Raw genomic sequence first — 16,827 nt, forward strand, 5'->3', positions numbered from 1 at the left:
ACCACTAAACAGAAGACAAACTGGAAAGACTCTTTGAACAAGCTGGTCTATGCATATAACTGCACACGATGTGAGGTAACAGGTTTCTCCCCTTTTTACCTTCTCTTTGGAAGGTCACCAAGGTTACCTATTGATCTCCTGTTTGGCATCACCTCTGAGACAGGGAAAGCAGACCATCGAACATACATGGAGAAATGGAAACGAGAAATGCAGGAGGCATATGGCATAGTGCAAGAGAATGCAAAGAAGTCAACAGAGAGAAGTAAGAGACATTATGATGGAAAAGTGAGAAGCTCTGTGTTGCATGGTGGTGATCGTGTCCTTGTTAGAAATATGACACCTAGAGGAGGCACTGGAAAGCTTCGTAATCATTGGGAAGAGAACATCCATGTTGTGATCCGCCAGGTTGGTGAAGACATTCCAGTCTATGAAGTCAAGCCTGAGCAGGGAAGAGGAAGATCAAGAACCTTACATCGCAACTTGTTACTACCGTGTGATCACTTACCCTTGGACTTGCAGCCAAAAGCAGAGTCTAAGCGAATGAAAAGGATGCCGGAAACAGTTGTAGAAAATGCAAATCAAGAAGAGGAAGATGATGAAGACGAATGCGGATACATTGAGTATTCTGACGCACCAGAGGAGGAGGATCGAGAGACACCAGTGTTAAATTCTGACGAGCAAGTGATCTGCAGGAGGGCGGTCCTCACACTGCTACCGAAAAAGGGGAACCTGCAGGACATCAAGAACTGGCGCCCTGTGTCATTGCTCTGTGTGGATTACAAACTTCTGTCCAAAGCACTGGCCTCCAGGCTGGGGAAGGCTATGGAGCAGGTCATTCACAGGGACCAGACCTACTGCGTGCCCGGCAGGTCCATGGTGGACAATGTCCACCTCATTCGAGACCTTTTGGATGTCTCCAGTTTATTAGATGTAGATATAGGCTTGATTTCCCTAGACCAAGAAAAAGCTTTTGACCGCGTTGAACACAGCTTCCTGTGGAAAGTAATGGGGAAGTTTGGGTTCAGCGCTGGCTTCATAGCTAAGATCAAGGTGCTGTACCGTGACGTTGAGAGCGTGTTAAAGATCAACGGCAGTCTGAGTGCTCCTTTCAGGGTGGGTAGAGGTGTCAGGCAGGGCTGTGCTCTGTCGGGGATGCTCTACGCACTCTCCTTGGAACCTCTCCTCCGCAGAATACGTTCTAGCATTCAAGGTGTGTTTTATCCTGGTTTTAGTGGCAACATGATTTTATCAGCTTACGCCGACGATCTTATTGTTTTTATTAAAGACCAGACGGATGTAGATGTTTTAGTCAAAATCTTAAATGATTTTAGCATGGCATCAGCCGCGAGGGTCAATTGGAAAAAAAGCGAAGCCCTCGCGGTCGGGGAGTGGCCTGGAGGTCTCCCAGTTCTCCCCCAAAACCTGAAATGGAAGAGGGAGGGCGTAAAGTACCTCGGGGTGTTTTTAGGAAACGATGATATACATAAGAAGAACTGGGAGAACGTAACAGAAAAAATAGAAAACAAACTGTTAAAATGGAAATGGCTGCTCCCAAAAATGTCTCTTAGAGGGAGGGTACTGGTTTTAAATAATCTTGTGGCATCCCAACTGTGGCACCACCTGATGTGTGTGGAACCCCCCCCTGGCTTGCTTTCCAATGTACAAAAGAAAATGGTGGATTTTTTCTGGGGGGGTCTACACTGGGTGCCACAGGGGGTGCTGTTTTTAGCCAGGGAGGAGGGGGGACAGGGCCTCGTCCACCTGGCCAGCCGGACTGCAACTTTTAGACTCCAGTTCATTAAAAAGTACCTCACAGGTCCAGCAGATCTGGTCTGGAGAGATGTGGCCAGCAGCATCCTTAGGCGTGCCAATAACCTGGGGTTGGATGATGCTCTGTTTTTAACAGATTCTAAATTATTAAAATTAAGTGGGTTGCCTCCTTTTTATCAAGGTGTTTTTAAATCATGGGCCCTTTTTAACAAAACAAGGTGTCAAAAAGCAGCCTCTCTGTACTGGTTGTTGAGAGAACCACTCGTGAATGGAGCCAGACTGGACGTCAGCGGCACAACAACACCCGGCCTTATGGCGGCGCTGACCCGGTCTGGAACGGTGACCTTACAGCAGCTGGTGGATGCAGTGGGGCCGGCACTCAACAACGCCCAGGCCCTGGGCTCCCTGCTGGGGCTGCAGTCTTCCCGGATGGCCCAGAGGATCCTGGAGCTCTGGACCCAGAGGCTCTCCATGCGTGAGAAAGACCTCCTGAGGGCCTACCAGAGGGGGGAGACCACACCAGAGGCTGCAGACCCCTACCCAGAAATTATCCTGAGCCCAGGCCTGGGAGAAAAGACCGGCCCCCTACTAACTGAAATAAACACACACAAACTAACAATTCACAGAGCGGATAAAGAGACGCTGTACAGAAACTGTGTGAAAAGCATCCACCAGACCGGACTGAGCAACAGACCCCCCACTGTGTGGTCACGGAGGTGGGGGGAGCATGGACCCTGCCCGCAGTGGAGGATTTTATACAAACCTCCCCTCAAGAAAAGAACAGGCGACCTCCAGTGGAGAATTTTACACGGCGCCGTCGCTTCCAACGCTTTTATTTATATTCTTAATCCCACCGTTCTTAACAAGTGTCCATTCTGCGACATGCGTGAGACGATTTATCACGTTTTTACTGAGTGCAAGAGACTGACAAGTTTCTTCGCTCTTTTAACTGCGGTTTTTAGTGATTTTAACGTCACTTTTACTGAGAAGGTTTTTATCATGGGAGCTGCCTACAACAAAACAGATAAAGATAAGTGGCAGCTCCTGAACCACCTCTCAGGTGAGGCCAAGATGTCCATTTACATTAGTAGAAAGAACAGGGTAGAGAACAGAGACGGGCAGGAAGCGGCGGCGGTGTGGGGGGTAAACCTCCGGGCCAGACTCAGACTCGAGTTCAGTTTTTACCCAATGATATCTGATCTCGAGTCTTTTAAAAGAATTTGGTGTTTTAATGACATCCTCTGCACCGTCACCAACAATGAGCTGTCCTCTACACACTTTTTAACAGACTAAGGTTTTTTAACAGCAGCACTTTTGTCTATTTATTTGATTAATGTTGCAGGAAAGTGTTTTGTAAAATGAGAAAAATGTAAATAAAGTGCTTGTGAAAAATCAAAATCTCTCTCATGTTGTTTCTGTGACGTGTTAGCGCCCCCCAGCGGTTGATTCAAATATAAAATTCAGGGACTGGAAGAGAAGGGATGAGGTTGGTTCCCAATGCAACTCATGCTGCCTCCTCAGCTGGGATCAGGCTTTAAAAAGAATATCATCTGTTGCAGTGGAGCCAGGAAAACAAACCTTGTTTAACCACGGAACAGGTTTATCCACTCATCTCCTCACGGCATGAGAAAGTGATTCCATATTAATTATTAAAATCCATGACACAGCTTGTCAAAAAAATATCAAAGATCTGCATTTAGCAACGAGTAAATCGGAACGAGCCGGAAGAAAAGCTGTTTCAAAGTTCCTCAAGAGCACAACACCAGGAAGTAAGGACAGAGAAGGAAGTGTCTGGGATTTGTTGAGTTCCAGCTTCCTCTCTCATTTCTGAGCCACACAAAGAAAAGAGCGTGCACGTTTGTGTGTCAGAAAACACGTCAGTGCAGCCACTGGTGCAGGGCCCAGTTGTTTAGAGCTGCAGGGATAGTGCAGAAAAGCCCAGCAGTAATATGACTTATTATATTATTAATGAGGCTCAAGCAGTTTTACTCCATCACGTCTCATGTGGCCCTAAGATGCAAGAGTCTGATCTCAGTGATGGATTCAGGGTGAAAACACCAGATCCTGACAGGAAGTGCAATCGATCAAAAGACAGAGGCTGCTCAGAGTGATTCATACAGTGACCACACACACACACACACACACACACACACACACACACACACACACACACACACACACTGCTTTGGTTAGTGGTTATCAACCGCTTCATATTCATATTCTTGTTATCATCATTATAAAGAGCAAGGAAAACAATTAGCTGTTATCACGTCTACATTAAAGTCCCAATAGTGATTTAATATCTATATAACAACTTTTTAAAATATGGGGAGAAGTTATTGAATATCTACAAAGTTTTCTGAGCACGTGAACATTTTTTATTTTACAAACTTATAAAGATAAATTAGTGTTGACATCAGAATTGTTTCTTTGTTTATCTATAATTTTTAATGAATGTGTTGGTTCCTGTGTTTTTTAGCCTGGATGCCAGACGAACTTAGCCCCGCCCACAACATTTGAGGTCGGGCGGTTCGGTCTGGAGTCGCTCCGTTGGGGAGAAATTATGCCCGACCGGGCCAATCAGATTGTCAGGGCGGGCTTTATACGATGATGGACAGATGATCAACGGTAACGTAATCAACCACGTCATCAAAGTGCCCTCGGGTTGAATTCATTTTCAACTAACATGCCTGCCGCTGGCGAGCTGAGATGTGTAGATGCTGCCATTGAGTCTGTTTTAGAAGACATCGACAGCGCATTCATTTTGAAAGAGGAACACAGAACGTGGAGGCGACGCCAAAGCACCGCGCTAATCCCTATCGCCCCGGCGCTTGGCTGTTCACACCGGACACTGAAGCGACGCTGAACCGCCGGGCAGCGCTAATAATATCACCCGTTGATCCAGTAGATTAAAAGCATATACTTACTTGTTGCTCCAACATTAAGCAACAGCGTCCCAACATGTGTCCTCCTTGGTGTTGTCTTTATACAACATGTTCCGAGGATCATACAACTCACTGTACTTCTCCACTTCAATTATTAATTTAATGTCATCCATGTTGAAGAACTTCGCTGTTTGCTCCGTTAACGATCTCTGCACGGTGCGAGGCAGCCTTGAGGCAGTGCGGTGCTTCAGCCTCCGGTGTGAACCCGGCGTTAGTAAATAACTCACAATGCGTTGCTTAACATACGTCACATACTACGTTGCTCTGATTGGTTGTAGGTCTATCCAATTGAGTGAAGAGGAACTTTATTTCCTGGTCAGTTGAAACACGCCCCATAATCACAGCACAATGGAGCGGTCTCAGACTCACATTCTGACTGGAATTGTGAGTCTGACAACGTCAGGCTAGACACATAAGGAAGTAGAGACTGAATGTTGATAAAGTGTGTGTTTTGTGTGCCCAGTGACACGATGGCTACAGAGGGGGAGCCGACCGACCTGATCAAAGTGCTGCACCTCCTCCTGCTCTCCTTCTCCTGGGGCATGCAGGTGTGGGTCACCTTCATCGCAGGTACGATGACCCCCCCCCCCTCCCTGAGCCCGGTGTCGTTTCATCATCAGGTTTCTGACCCGTCTCTTGATCTCGACCCTGCAGGGTTCACGTTGGTGCGGCAGGTGACGCTGCACACCTTCGGCCTGGTGCAGAGCAAACTGTTTCCTGTGTACTTCCACTTCCTGCTGGGGAGCAGCTTCCTCAGCCTGGCTGTGTACGCTGTGTTCCACCCCAGAGAGCTGCTGGACTGGCACCACACCGTGCAGGTAGAGCGTCACACCTATGATACACACACAGTGAATGTCAGATCTCTAGAGCTGCTTTCAGACATGCACCGAACTCTAGATGTTCTCTGGAGCGGCTCTGGAGTGAAGAATCTCCTGCTGTGGTGAAAGACAACTTGTAGACAAAGTTGTGCATGGACGTTAATATCTGATGATGTATTTTAAACATTATTAAAAGGGAAATCATCTTTACGTTACCTTGCAGTTAACTACCTCATCCTTTGTGGTCTTGCAGATGGTTCTGTTCTCTGTGGTGCCTATCACGGCGGGTCTGAACGCCCGCTGGTTCGGTCCGAAGGTCACAGAGGTCATGTTCCAGATGAGGCAGGTGGAGACGGAGCACGGCCTGGGGAACCAGATCGGCCGGGGCAGCCTGAAAGCAGCGTACGCCAAACTCAAAGAGCAGGACCCGAAGTACCGAGCGTCCAGGAGCACGTTCCTCCGGTACCACGGGCTGTCCAGCCTCTGCGCCCTGATCGGGTTCCTCTGCACCACCGTCAACTTGATCTACACGGCTCTGAAGCTATCCACCATCTAGAGGAAGAAGCAGATTTCAGCATGTGAAAATTATCTTTTTTCTGGAGTCATCTCAGTATTTTTCATATGATAAATCAAACATGATGAGTGAGGAGGCCTTTGTTAATTACAATTTAATTTTGTTCGTCACTATCTAATTAATCCTGTCTCATAAAACCGGATGTTCTTCTTCTTTTCAATGTTTGACTCATTGACTCAAGATCTAACCTCTAATCAACACCTAGTGCAGTATGTGGAGTGTTCTTGCATCCCCAGCAGGGGGTGGTGTTTACACTCAAGAACTTTACTAACTTCATTTCACTTGTTCAATCCTGTGTTTCATGACCTTGCAGAGGAAATTTGTTTATGTGAATTTGTCACTGTGATTGTGAGATTAAACACATGCTCTGTTTTATTCTGCCTCCACTGATAATCTCCTTCCTGTTTGGTTTCCTCTGGGTCTTTAATGCCCTGAAACCAAACCCTGGCTCCCTCGGACAGATCGGTCTGGACAGAACCAGGACGGTGAGCGAACCCAGGCCCAGCAGACACTGGGCCTGGATTTGGAATAGGAACATTTTTAATTTAATTACCAGTGATGCACCGGAGAATCAGGCTGGTATGCAGAGAGCAGTGTGTCTGCTGGCCGGCTGCAGGGTGAGCGAGGCACAGCTTCAGTCTCTGCTCTAATGGATGAAGGCAGGGATCACAGATGTTACGCTGACAGATGTGAGCTCATCGTGAAGAGAAGGACTGATTTCCTGAAACTTGCTTTGTAACAGCAGAGCTGAATCAGTCCTTTGGTTTGACGGTGAAACCATTCAAACCCAGTAATATCCATCTCAAACACACACCTACACTGGTACTGGTATTGAAGGTCTCTGCAAACTGACACCGTCCATTATTAACTGAAAACATGATCCTAAGTTTGTTATCTACATCATAACATCACAATAAAACATGAACTGTGAACCAGTTAATCTTTATGGGTATGAACTGGACTTTGAACCGGTTATTTTCAAGAGTGAACTGGTTCAACAGGGAGAAGGAGCATGAGGACAGGGAGCGGTCAGACTCCATTTTCACCTGGACGAGCAGAAGGAAGGAAAGTCAGCAGGTGAGTGTGAACACAACTTTCTGAATGTTTCACTGTCTCACTCTCACACCTGCTGTTAACATCCGTCTGCTGATCACATGACTCTAAGTTTGTCAGTTCACACCTGGTGAAAGACGTCATGTGATCGGATCCCAGAGACAGATGTGAACAGCAGGTCTGGATCAAAGAGCCTTCAAAGGACTAATTAACAGAGTTAACTCAGATTTTCACTTTTTATCTTCATCTGTTCATCAAGTGTTTAATAACACAACGTGTTTTCACAATCATACGTTACAGCAGTGGTCACCAACCAGTGGAGAGTCTTCACTGGATCCCAGTAAAGCTCTGGACTCATTGGCTGAGGTGTGAGTACAAGCACACACACACACACACACACACACACACACACACACACACACACAGAGACACACACACACACACATATAACTTCATACTGGTTTTGTGTGAGTTTTAAAGTGAATATAAAGTTGAAGAGCTTGTTTGTTTGACCTTCATTTGGGCACAAAGCCATAGAACTGAGTGGAGACACAGAGAGCTGCTTCAAGCTGCTGACTGATCAGTGTTACTGTCTATAAAGTTCTGTAATTCATTTCCAGCCTCTATGACGTGAACATGATACTAGATGTTGAGTTTCCTTCTCTTAGTGGCCGGGGGTTGAAGGTCACATGAACTTTTACAAGCTTGTATTGATTCATTTTAATTTAGTTTATTGGTTTGAGTGTTATTCAAAGTTTTTTTATGGCTATGCAGGTTTATTGGTGGATTAACAAATGACAAGGGACCTTTATTGTTGTACAATAGTCCACCTATAAATCTATAAATCTAGTGAGTGATTGAGGCTTCCTATGGTCACCTGTCAGGAAAGACATGAGAGAGAGAGAGAGAGAGAGAGAGAGAGAGAGAGAGAGAGAGAGAGAGAGAGAGAGAGAGTCACCTGAGGTTTCTGATGTGATCACTGTATTTCCTTGTATATAAGAAGTCCTGGTTACTCAAACAAATACCAGTAGTAGGGGAGAGTGGGTTAATGTGGGACATCGGGTAATGTGAGACACCCCCTGTACGCAACGGTACACATTCGTGGTCATGTGACCATTATGTTTTCAAGCCCCTCCCATTCCCCCCTTGCCATGAAGGAGAAGTTGGTGCTGGTGCTGTGGAAAGTATGTTTTTTCACAAAAATGTGTTTTTTGCATGTAAAAGTAAATTTTCTTGCTTTGAACTTAATCAACTGTTGTGTCAAAACAAATTGAATCAGGTAAAAAAACTTATATCATACATGTTGGTGAACTTCCAACATATAAAACCATGTGATTGATGCTAGCTGAAGATTAGCCTGAATTGCTAAGAGATGTTGTTTTTTCTAAAACGGTAACTGTGGGGTAAAGTGAAACATGAAGCACAAGTTAAGTTTAGTCTTAAACATATTCTAGTGTTATATTACATTATATATGTTTTATATTTAATGTCATAAACATTGTAGAAAAGCCATCATGCCAAGAAACTATACACCAGGAAGACAACCTGGGGCCAAGCACCCCTCGCAGAGATGGAGAGTGCAGCCGCTGAGGTCATGCAAGGAAAGAAGTCCTTAAGAAAAGCTGGAAGGGATAGAAATATTGATAAGACAACCCTCAAAAGATTCATAAAGAAAAAAGAGAAAGGGGAAGTAAAATCAGTAGCCTGGGGTGCAGTAGCTGAGGCAAAGAGAATATTCACAGATGAGATGGAGGAGGAGCCAAACACTTGAAACAACTAGCTGACCAGTTCCATGGCCTTGCTCCAGTTAACTGCCGTGAACTGGGATTTGAATACACAGAGAAAAACAATATCCCTGTCCCTGGCAATTGAACAGAGAAACAATGTGCCGGTAAGCTAGGGTGTGCAAGAGATCACATGAATCATAATAATCATAAATGTGCTTAATTGACCAATCCCCATGATCTGTTACTAGTCCGATATTAGTGGTTGTCATTCTAGCTGTCAGGATTTTAACTATTACAACACGTGTTGTTATGGTAGTTTTAAAGTGGAAAAAGTAAGTGGATCACTTTACCCCCTTGATTTCTCTGGTCTGTCTCACATTACCCCGATCTCCCCTACTAACTATGAAGCCCTGCATCTATTTCACAATAAAACATTAAAAAAATAAATGAATTGATTCAGTCGACAGAAAAGCTGGAGTGCTTTTATTTGGAAAGGGGTCGGCTACAGGATGTGTTGCAAATATTTGTGTGACGTTTTCAACAGATAAACATTGAAACTGGTGTGAAAGATCATTTCACTGTGTTCTTCTGTAAACTGAGCGCAGAACCAGAAGGAAATAGACCAGACCTTGAATATCTAGAAGAGCAGCGTGGCCTGAACCACAACTGAGCCGCAGCCGGTGCAACATGGACGAGGACACTTCAGAGCAAGTTGGACCCTCACACACAAAGTAAGAGACCTGCTACAAACATGTGAAGCTCCAAACTGAATCCTCACAGAATGAACCAGTGAATGATGTGTTCTGAATAAAAACATGTTTGTGTTTGCAGAGGTCAGGACCACAGACTGAGAGCAGAGTCTCCAGGGTCCAGCTGTCTGTCTCTGAAGAGTGACTGGTCCATGTATCCTCCTCCAGTCTTCAGTAATGAACCTGGACCCTCACACACAAAGTAAGAGACCTGCTACAAACATGTGAAGCTCCAAACTGAATCCTCACAGAATGAACCAGTGAATGATGTGTTCTGAATAAAAACATGTTTGTGTTTGCAGAGGTCAGGACCACAGACTGAGAGCAGAGTCTCCAGGGTCCATCTGTCTGTCTCTGAAGAGTGACTGGTCCATGTATCCTCCTCCAGTCTTCAGTAATGAACCTGGACCCTCACACACAAAGTAAGAGACCTGCTACAAACATGAAAAGATCCAAACTGAATCCTCAGTGAATGAACCAGTGATTAATGTGTTCTGAATAAAAACATGTTTGTGTTTGCAGAGGTCAGGACCACAGACTGAGAGCAGAGTCTCCAGGGTCCAGCTGTCTGTCTCTGAAGAGTGACTGGTCCATGTATCCTCCTCCAGTCTTCAGTAAAGAACCTGGACCCTCACACACAAAGTAAGAGACTGTTTCTACTGGGACCTGCTCTGAAGAGGATCTAGTTTCCTCTAGTGTGGCCCCTGCATTAGGACACAGCTTCATTGAAGTTGGTGACTAATCTCTCAGAATCACTCAAAGAGCTCAGACCTCCACCAAGAACCAACACGCTCCTTATGAAGCCACTTTGAAATCCACTAGAGACTCATTTTGATTTGGATCTGCACCAAATTCCACACACTGGTAAACATCAGTCCTCTGAACATGTCTGTCAAAGAGGACCCCCCCCCCCCCCCCCCCCCCCCCCCCCGATCTGGTTCACAGACCACAAGCTTCCACCAAGTTTACTGGTAATCTGTTGTTTTTTATAATCCCACTAACGAACCAACCAACACACAAACATACTGGGTGAAAACAAAACCTCCTTGACAGAAGTAATGACAACCTGTGACTGTGACATGTGAGTTATCAGGACATGTCTTCACAGGGAGAGGAAGAGGAGTCATGTTTCTGAGGAGGAGCAGTCGTCCTGCTGTGCTTCGTGTCAGGACGTCCTGAAGGATCCAGTCTCCACCAGCTGTGGACACTGGTTCTGCAGACAGTGCATCATCTCATACTGGGACCAGTCTGGTTCTTCAGGAGAATCCTCATGTCCCCAGTGTGGACAAAGATCCAGAACAGGAGCTGGAGGTCAGACAGCCGGTCAGAGCAGCACTGTACATGTGTCTGCTGATGTCTTCACTTCTGACAACAGCACATGTGGTTTTATTTTGTTCCTTCATACAGCATCAACATTTAACATCGTTAGAAAAGCACAAAGTTAAAAAGCTTTTATTTTCTGTAGTTTTTCTGTATCTGATGAAAACAATCAGCAGATTCTCAGATTCTCTGTCTCTCACATTGTTTCTTGTCTTTCAGCAGATCGTGGTCTGCAGGAGGTTTCAGATGAACATAAGCTCAGTGTGAGGAGGAGATGTGAACATGTGACTGAAGGAAGTGATGAAACAGGAAGTAGAACCCTCCTCAACAGGATCTACACTGAGCTCTACATCACAGCGGGACAGAGTGAAGAGGTTAATACTCAACATGAGGTGAGGCAGCTTGAGACGGCTTCCAAGAAGAAGATCCTCCAGGACACTCCCATCAAGGTCCACGACATCTTTAAAGCCTCCACTGACCAGCAGAGCAGCATCAGAGTCGTCCTGACCAACGGCGTCGCTGGCGTTGGAAAAACCTTCTCGGTGCAGAAGTTCACTCTGGACTGGGCAGAGGGTTTAGAGAACCAGGATGTGGGTCTGCTGGCTGTGCTTTCGTTCAGGGAGCTGAACCTGGTGAAGGACCAGCAGCACAGTCTTCTCACGCTGCTCCATGTTTTCCATCCAGCGTTACAGAAGCTCACGGCAGAGACGCTCGCTGTCTGTAAACCTTTGTTCATCTTTGACGGCCTGGATGAAAGCAGACCTTCTCTGGACTTCAACCACAGGGAGCTTGTGTCTGAGGTCACACAGAGGTCATCAGTCAACGTGCTGCTGACAAACCTCATCCGGGGGAATCTGCTTCCCTCGGCTCTCGTCTGGATAACCTCCAGACCTGCGGCGGCCAATCAGATCCCTCCTGCATGTGTTGACAGGGTCACAGAAGTACGAGGCTTCACTGACGCCCAGAAGGAGGAGTACTTCAGGAGGAGATTCAGTGATGAAGAGCTGTGCAGCAGAATCATCTCACACATCAAGACGTCCAGGAGCCTCCACATCATGTGTCAAATCCCAGTCTTCTGCTGGATCAGTGCTACAGTTCTGGAGCACATGTTGACCACAGACCAGAGAGGAGAGCTGCCCAAGACCCTGACTGACCTGTACTCACACTTCCTGCTGGTTCAGACAAAGAGGAAGAACAACAAGTACGGTGAGGGACATGAGACGACTCCACAGAGGATGAAGAGGACTGACAGGGACGTTCTCCTGAAGCTGGGGAGGCTGGCACTTAAACATCTGGAGGAAGGAAACATCATGTTCTACCAAGAAGACCTGGAGCAGTGTGGTCTTAATGTCACAGAGGCCTCAGTGTACTCAGGAGTTTGTACTGAGATCTTCAGAAGAGAGTGTGTGATCTTCCAGAGATCAGTCTACTGCTTTGTTCATCTGAGCGTTCAGGAGTTTCTGGCTGCAGTCTACATGTTCCACTGTTACACCACGAGGAACACAGAAGAAATCAACAACTTCTTGGGAACAAATTGTTACACAGTCAATACCTTGTCCCTGGATGACCTCCTGAAGAGAACCCTGAAGAAATCCCTCACCAGTACAAATGGTCATCTGGACCTGTTTGTTCGCTTCCTTCACGGCCTCAGTCTGGAGTCCAACCAGAGAGTCTTAGGAGGCCTGCTGGGTCGGACAGAGAACAATCCAAAGATCATCCAGAGAATCTCAAGGTGGCTGCTGGATCGGACAGAGAACAATCCAGAGATCATTCAGAGAGTCATCAAGAACCTGAAGGAGATGAAGAGTGATAACATTTCTCCTGACAGAAGCATCAACATCTTCCACTGTCTGACTGAGATGAACGACCACTCAGTTCATCAGCAGATGAAACAGTTCCTGACGTCAGGGAACAGATCGAAGGAGAAACTCTCTGAGATCCACTGCTCAGCTCTAGCCTACATGCTGCAGATGTCAGAGGAGGTTCTGGATGAGTTGGACCTGAAGACGTTCAACACATCAGATCAGGGTCGATGGAGACTGATCCCAGCTGTGAGGAACTGCAGGAAGGCTCGGTGAGTCCAGACATGATCAATAACATGTTCAATCAGTGGAGATGAGTCGTTCTTCAAATACACTCAGTGTGTGTGTGTGTGTGTGTGTGTATGTGTGTGTTTGTATACATGTACATTCTCAAGGACATGGAGATCAGAGTTAGTTTGATTGGAGAGTGTGCGTGTGTATAATAAAGGTATTATTATCATGTAAACATTCTCATTGTTCTCATGTACATATGAGAACAACTAGATCAGATGTGGAGAGTGAAATCCAATGTGATCACTGTGCTGGAGTTTGAGGGTTCAGACATACGACCATGTGGGGTCCAAGGGAGGTTGTTGTAAATACTGTATCTATCTATATATATATATAAAGATAGATACATATATATATCTGTTTGATATATCTAATCAAACAGCTAGCACAGTGTGAGGAGACGATCACTGTCTCAGTGTTTGGATGAGAATCACTGACGGTTCCTTTAAACTGAAGAAGCAGGAAATATAGTTTATTGTTCTTTCTCGTCAAAATAGAATTCCCACCCTGCGTTTGCCCTCCACCACCAACCAGTGCAGTGTCCGTCCCTCCAGGTTCCTGACATGTTGACCTCACAATAATATGAGGTCACTGTGACCTTTGACCTTTGACCAATGAAATCTAATTAGTTTATCTTTGAGTCAAAATGTGAAGAAATCCCCTGAAGACAGACTTGAGATATCATGTTCAAGAGGCCATGAACATGTTCTGTGACCTTGACCTTTGACCTCTGACCACCTGAATCTAATGAGTTCCTCTGTTAGTCTGAATGAACGCTTGAATCAAATCTGAAAGGATTCTCTTGAGGAGTTTTTAACAAAAAAGGGATTTACCAGGGTGAGGGTCACATGATCACGTTTTGTATGAATGTTGTGTTTTCTGATTTAATTCTCACAGATTTGATATTTTCTTTAATTACAGACTCAGTGGTTGTGAACTCTCAGAGACTCACTGTGAAGTCGTGTCCTCAGCTCTGAAGTCAGACCCCTCACATCTGAGAGAACTGGATCTGAGTAACAACGAGCTGCAGGATTCAGGAGTGAAGCTGCTGTGTTCTGGACTGGAGAGTCCAAACTGTCGACTGGAGACTCTGAGGTCCTTAAATCCTTCTTCACTTTTCAGACTTTCTTTCTTATTGGGTCATTATTTATTTAAATTGTCTCAGTTCTGCTCTGCTCACTGTCCCTCAGTCATCTGTCACTCACCCAGCCTGTCAGTCACGTCCACCTCATCAACTCCATTCACCTGCACTCACCTGCTCCTGATCACTAAGAAAGTGTCAGTAAATAACATGTGGACAGAGGCCGAGCACTCGTCCTCCTCAGGTTTTCAAAATAAGACACATTCTTATTGAAACACGTTGGACAGTTGATAAGTATAGAAACAAACAGGAAGTGACTGTCAGGAGCCATTCCTACTTTAAACAGTGTTTAATTACACAAACCTGCTCAGTGACCAACACACAGAGAAGAAGCTGATGAATGAAACAATCGTCCAACATGTCTGACCTGATATTTATCTTCAGGTCACAGACTGGACTGAGGTCAGCAGCATGTTGAGAGTCTGTGTTGACATGATGATGACCCACAACAACAGGAGGACACATTCTAATATTCATATTTCTTTTTCCAGGTTGAAGTGGTGCAGTCTGTCAGAGATCAGCTGTTCTTCTCTGGCTTCAGCTCTGAGGTCAAACCCCTCTCATCTGAGAAAACTGAATCTGAGTAACAACTACCTGCAGGACTCAGCAGTGAAGCTGTTTGGTTTTCTACAGAGTCCAACCTGTCGACTGGAGAAACTGTGGTCAGTTCACTGACTGACTTTTGTAGATCTCATATCTATAAAACAGCATTTATACACAATTTATCTAATTTCATTATAACGTAACATAATTCCTCTTCATACATAACTTGATTTAATTCATTAATTAATCTGTGACATTTTAACATTCAGCTACTTGTTAAAACACTGAGTTTAGTTCTGGATTTCCTAAACTGATCTGCAGGACAGAGACCGGGTCCAAATAATCTATTTGTACTGAATCAGGACTCGTTTTTAGTCCAACATGTCTGATTTCATATTTATCTTCCATGTTATGAGTCAGTGAGACATGAATATGTGTCTGTTATTTTCACACATGAACTCAGTTTAATTTATAGTTACGTTTTATTCTTTATCCAGGTTGAAGAGCTGCAGTCTGTCAGAGATCAGCTGTTCTTCTCTGGCTTCAGCTCTGAGGTCAAACCCCTCTCATCTGAGAGAACTGGATCTGACTGACAACTACCTGCAGGACTCAGGAGTGAAGGAGCTGTGTGGTTTTCTACAGAGTCCAACCTGTCGACTGAAGATTCTGAGGTCAGTTCACTGACTGACTTTTGTAGATCTCATATCTATAAAACAGCATTTATACACAATTTATCTCGTTTAATTCTAATTTTACATAATTCCTCTTCATACATAACTTGATTCCATTCATTAATTAATCTGTGAAATTTTAAATATTCAGCTTCTCGTTAAAACACTGAGTTTAGTTCTGGATTTCCTAAACTGATCTGCAGGACAGAGACCGGGTCCAAATAATCTATTTGTACTGAATCAGGACTCGTTTTTAGTCCAACATGTCTGATTTCATATTTATCTTCCATGTTATGAGTCAGTGAGACATGACTATGTGTCTGTTATGTTCACACATGAACTCAGTTTAATTTACAGTTAAGTTTTATTCTTTATCCAGGTTGAGGCTCTGCAGTCTGTCAGAGATCAGCTGTTCTTCTCTGGCTTCAGCTCTGAGGTCAAACCCCTCTCATCTGAGAGAACTGGATCTGAGCTGGAACAGGCTGCAGGACTCAGGAGTGAAGGAGCTGCTTGATCTACAGCAGAGTTCAACCTGTCGACTGGAGACTGTGAGGTCAGTTCACTCACTCACTTTGAGAAGGTGTGTGTCCTCATAGACAGTTAGTGTCCTCAGAGTCAGTGATACAGTGTGCGTCTTGAGAGTCAATGTGTGTCCTTAGAGACAATAAAACAGTGTGTGTCTTCAGAGTCAGTGAGACAGTGTGTATCCTCAGAGACAGTGAGACAGTGTGTGTCTTCAGAGATAGTGTGTGTCCTAAGAGACAGTGAGACAGTGTGTGTCTTCAGAGTCAGTGAGACAGTGTGTGTCCTCAGGGTCAGTGAGACAGTGTGTGTCCTCAGAGTCAGTGAGACAGTATGTATCTTCAAAGTCAGTGAGACAGTGTGTGTCCTCAGAATCAGTGAGACAGTGTGTGTCCTCAGAGACAGTGTTTGTCCTCAGTGACAGTGAGACAGTGTGTGTCCTCAGAGTTAGTGTGTGTCCTCAGAGACAGTGAGACAGTGTGTGTCCTCAGAGACAGTGACACACTGTGTGTCTTCAGAGTCAGTGAGACAGTGTGTGTCCTCAGAGAGAGTGAGTGTGTCCTCAGCGACAGTGAGTCAGTGTGTGTCCTCACAGTCAGTGGGACAGTGTGTGTCATCAGAGACAGTGAGACAGTGTGTGTCCTCAGAGATAGTGTTTGTCCTCAGAGTCAGTGACACAGGGTGTGTCCTCAGAGACAGTGTGTGTGTCCTCAGGGACAGTGACTCAGTGTATGTCCTCAGAGACAGTGAGTCAGTGTATGTCCTTAGAGACAGTGAGACAGTGTGTGTCTTCTTCTCTTCCACTCGTCTTGTTAGTAAACAACAGTTATTTATCTCGTTCACACGTTATTATGTCGTGGTCCTGTAATATATTTTTACCAGATGCCACCAGGGGGCGCTG

The 16,827-nt window shown here is 45.2% G+C and overlaps 2 protein-coding genes across 20 annotated transcripts in view; both read left to right on the top strand.

Moving 5' to 3' along the window:
• The window catches only part of LOC128458374 (NACHT, LRR and PYD domains-containing protein 12-like), a 135,386-nt gene that overhangs the window by 68,670 nt on the left and 49,889 nt on the right, over window positions 1-16,827 (top strand). The window contains exons 11-13 of one of the 19 annotated variants that reach the window (XM_053443186.1): window positions 14,682-14,852; window positions 15,231-15,404; window positions 15,784-15,957. The exons of 17 other annotated variants lie outside the window; for them this stretch is intronic. In XM_053443186.1, coding sequence (XP_053299161.1) covers window positions 14,682-14,852; window positions 15,231-15,404; window positions 15,784-15,957 — 519 coding nt within the window. Of the gene's footprint in view, window positions 1-13,970; window positions 14,145-14,681; window positions 14,853-15,230; window positions 15,405-15,783; window positions 15,958-16,827 lie in introns of all 19 variants that reach the window. One more of the 19 variants, XM_053443200.1, reaches the window with a different exon arrangement.
• Window positions 4,296-6,482, top strand: LOC128458378 (transmembrane protein 205). The gene is made up of 4 exons (XM_053443202.1): window positions 4,296-4,398; window positions 5,179-5,285; window positions 5,370-5,533; window positions 5,787-6,482. The coding sequence occupies exons 2-4, from the start codon at window positions 5,186-5,188 to the stop codon at window positions 6,087-6,089; spliced, it is 567 nt and encodes a 188-aa protein (XP_053299177.1). The 5' UTR covers window positions 4,296-4,398; window positions 5,179-5,185; the 3' UTR covers window positions 6,090-6,482.

The sequence above is a fragment of the Pleuronectes platessa genome, chromosome 16 (genome assembly GCF_947347685.1).
Source record: "Pleuronectes platessa chromosome 16, fPlePla1.1, whole genome shotgun sequence".
NCBI lineage: Eukaryota > Metazoa > Chordata > Actinopteri > Pleuronectiformes > Pleuronectidae > Pleuronectes > Pleuronectes platessa.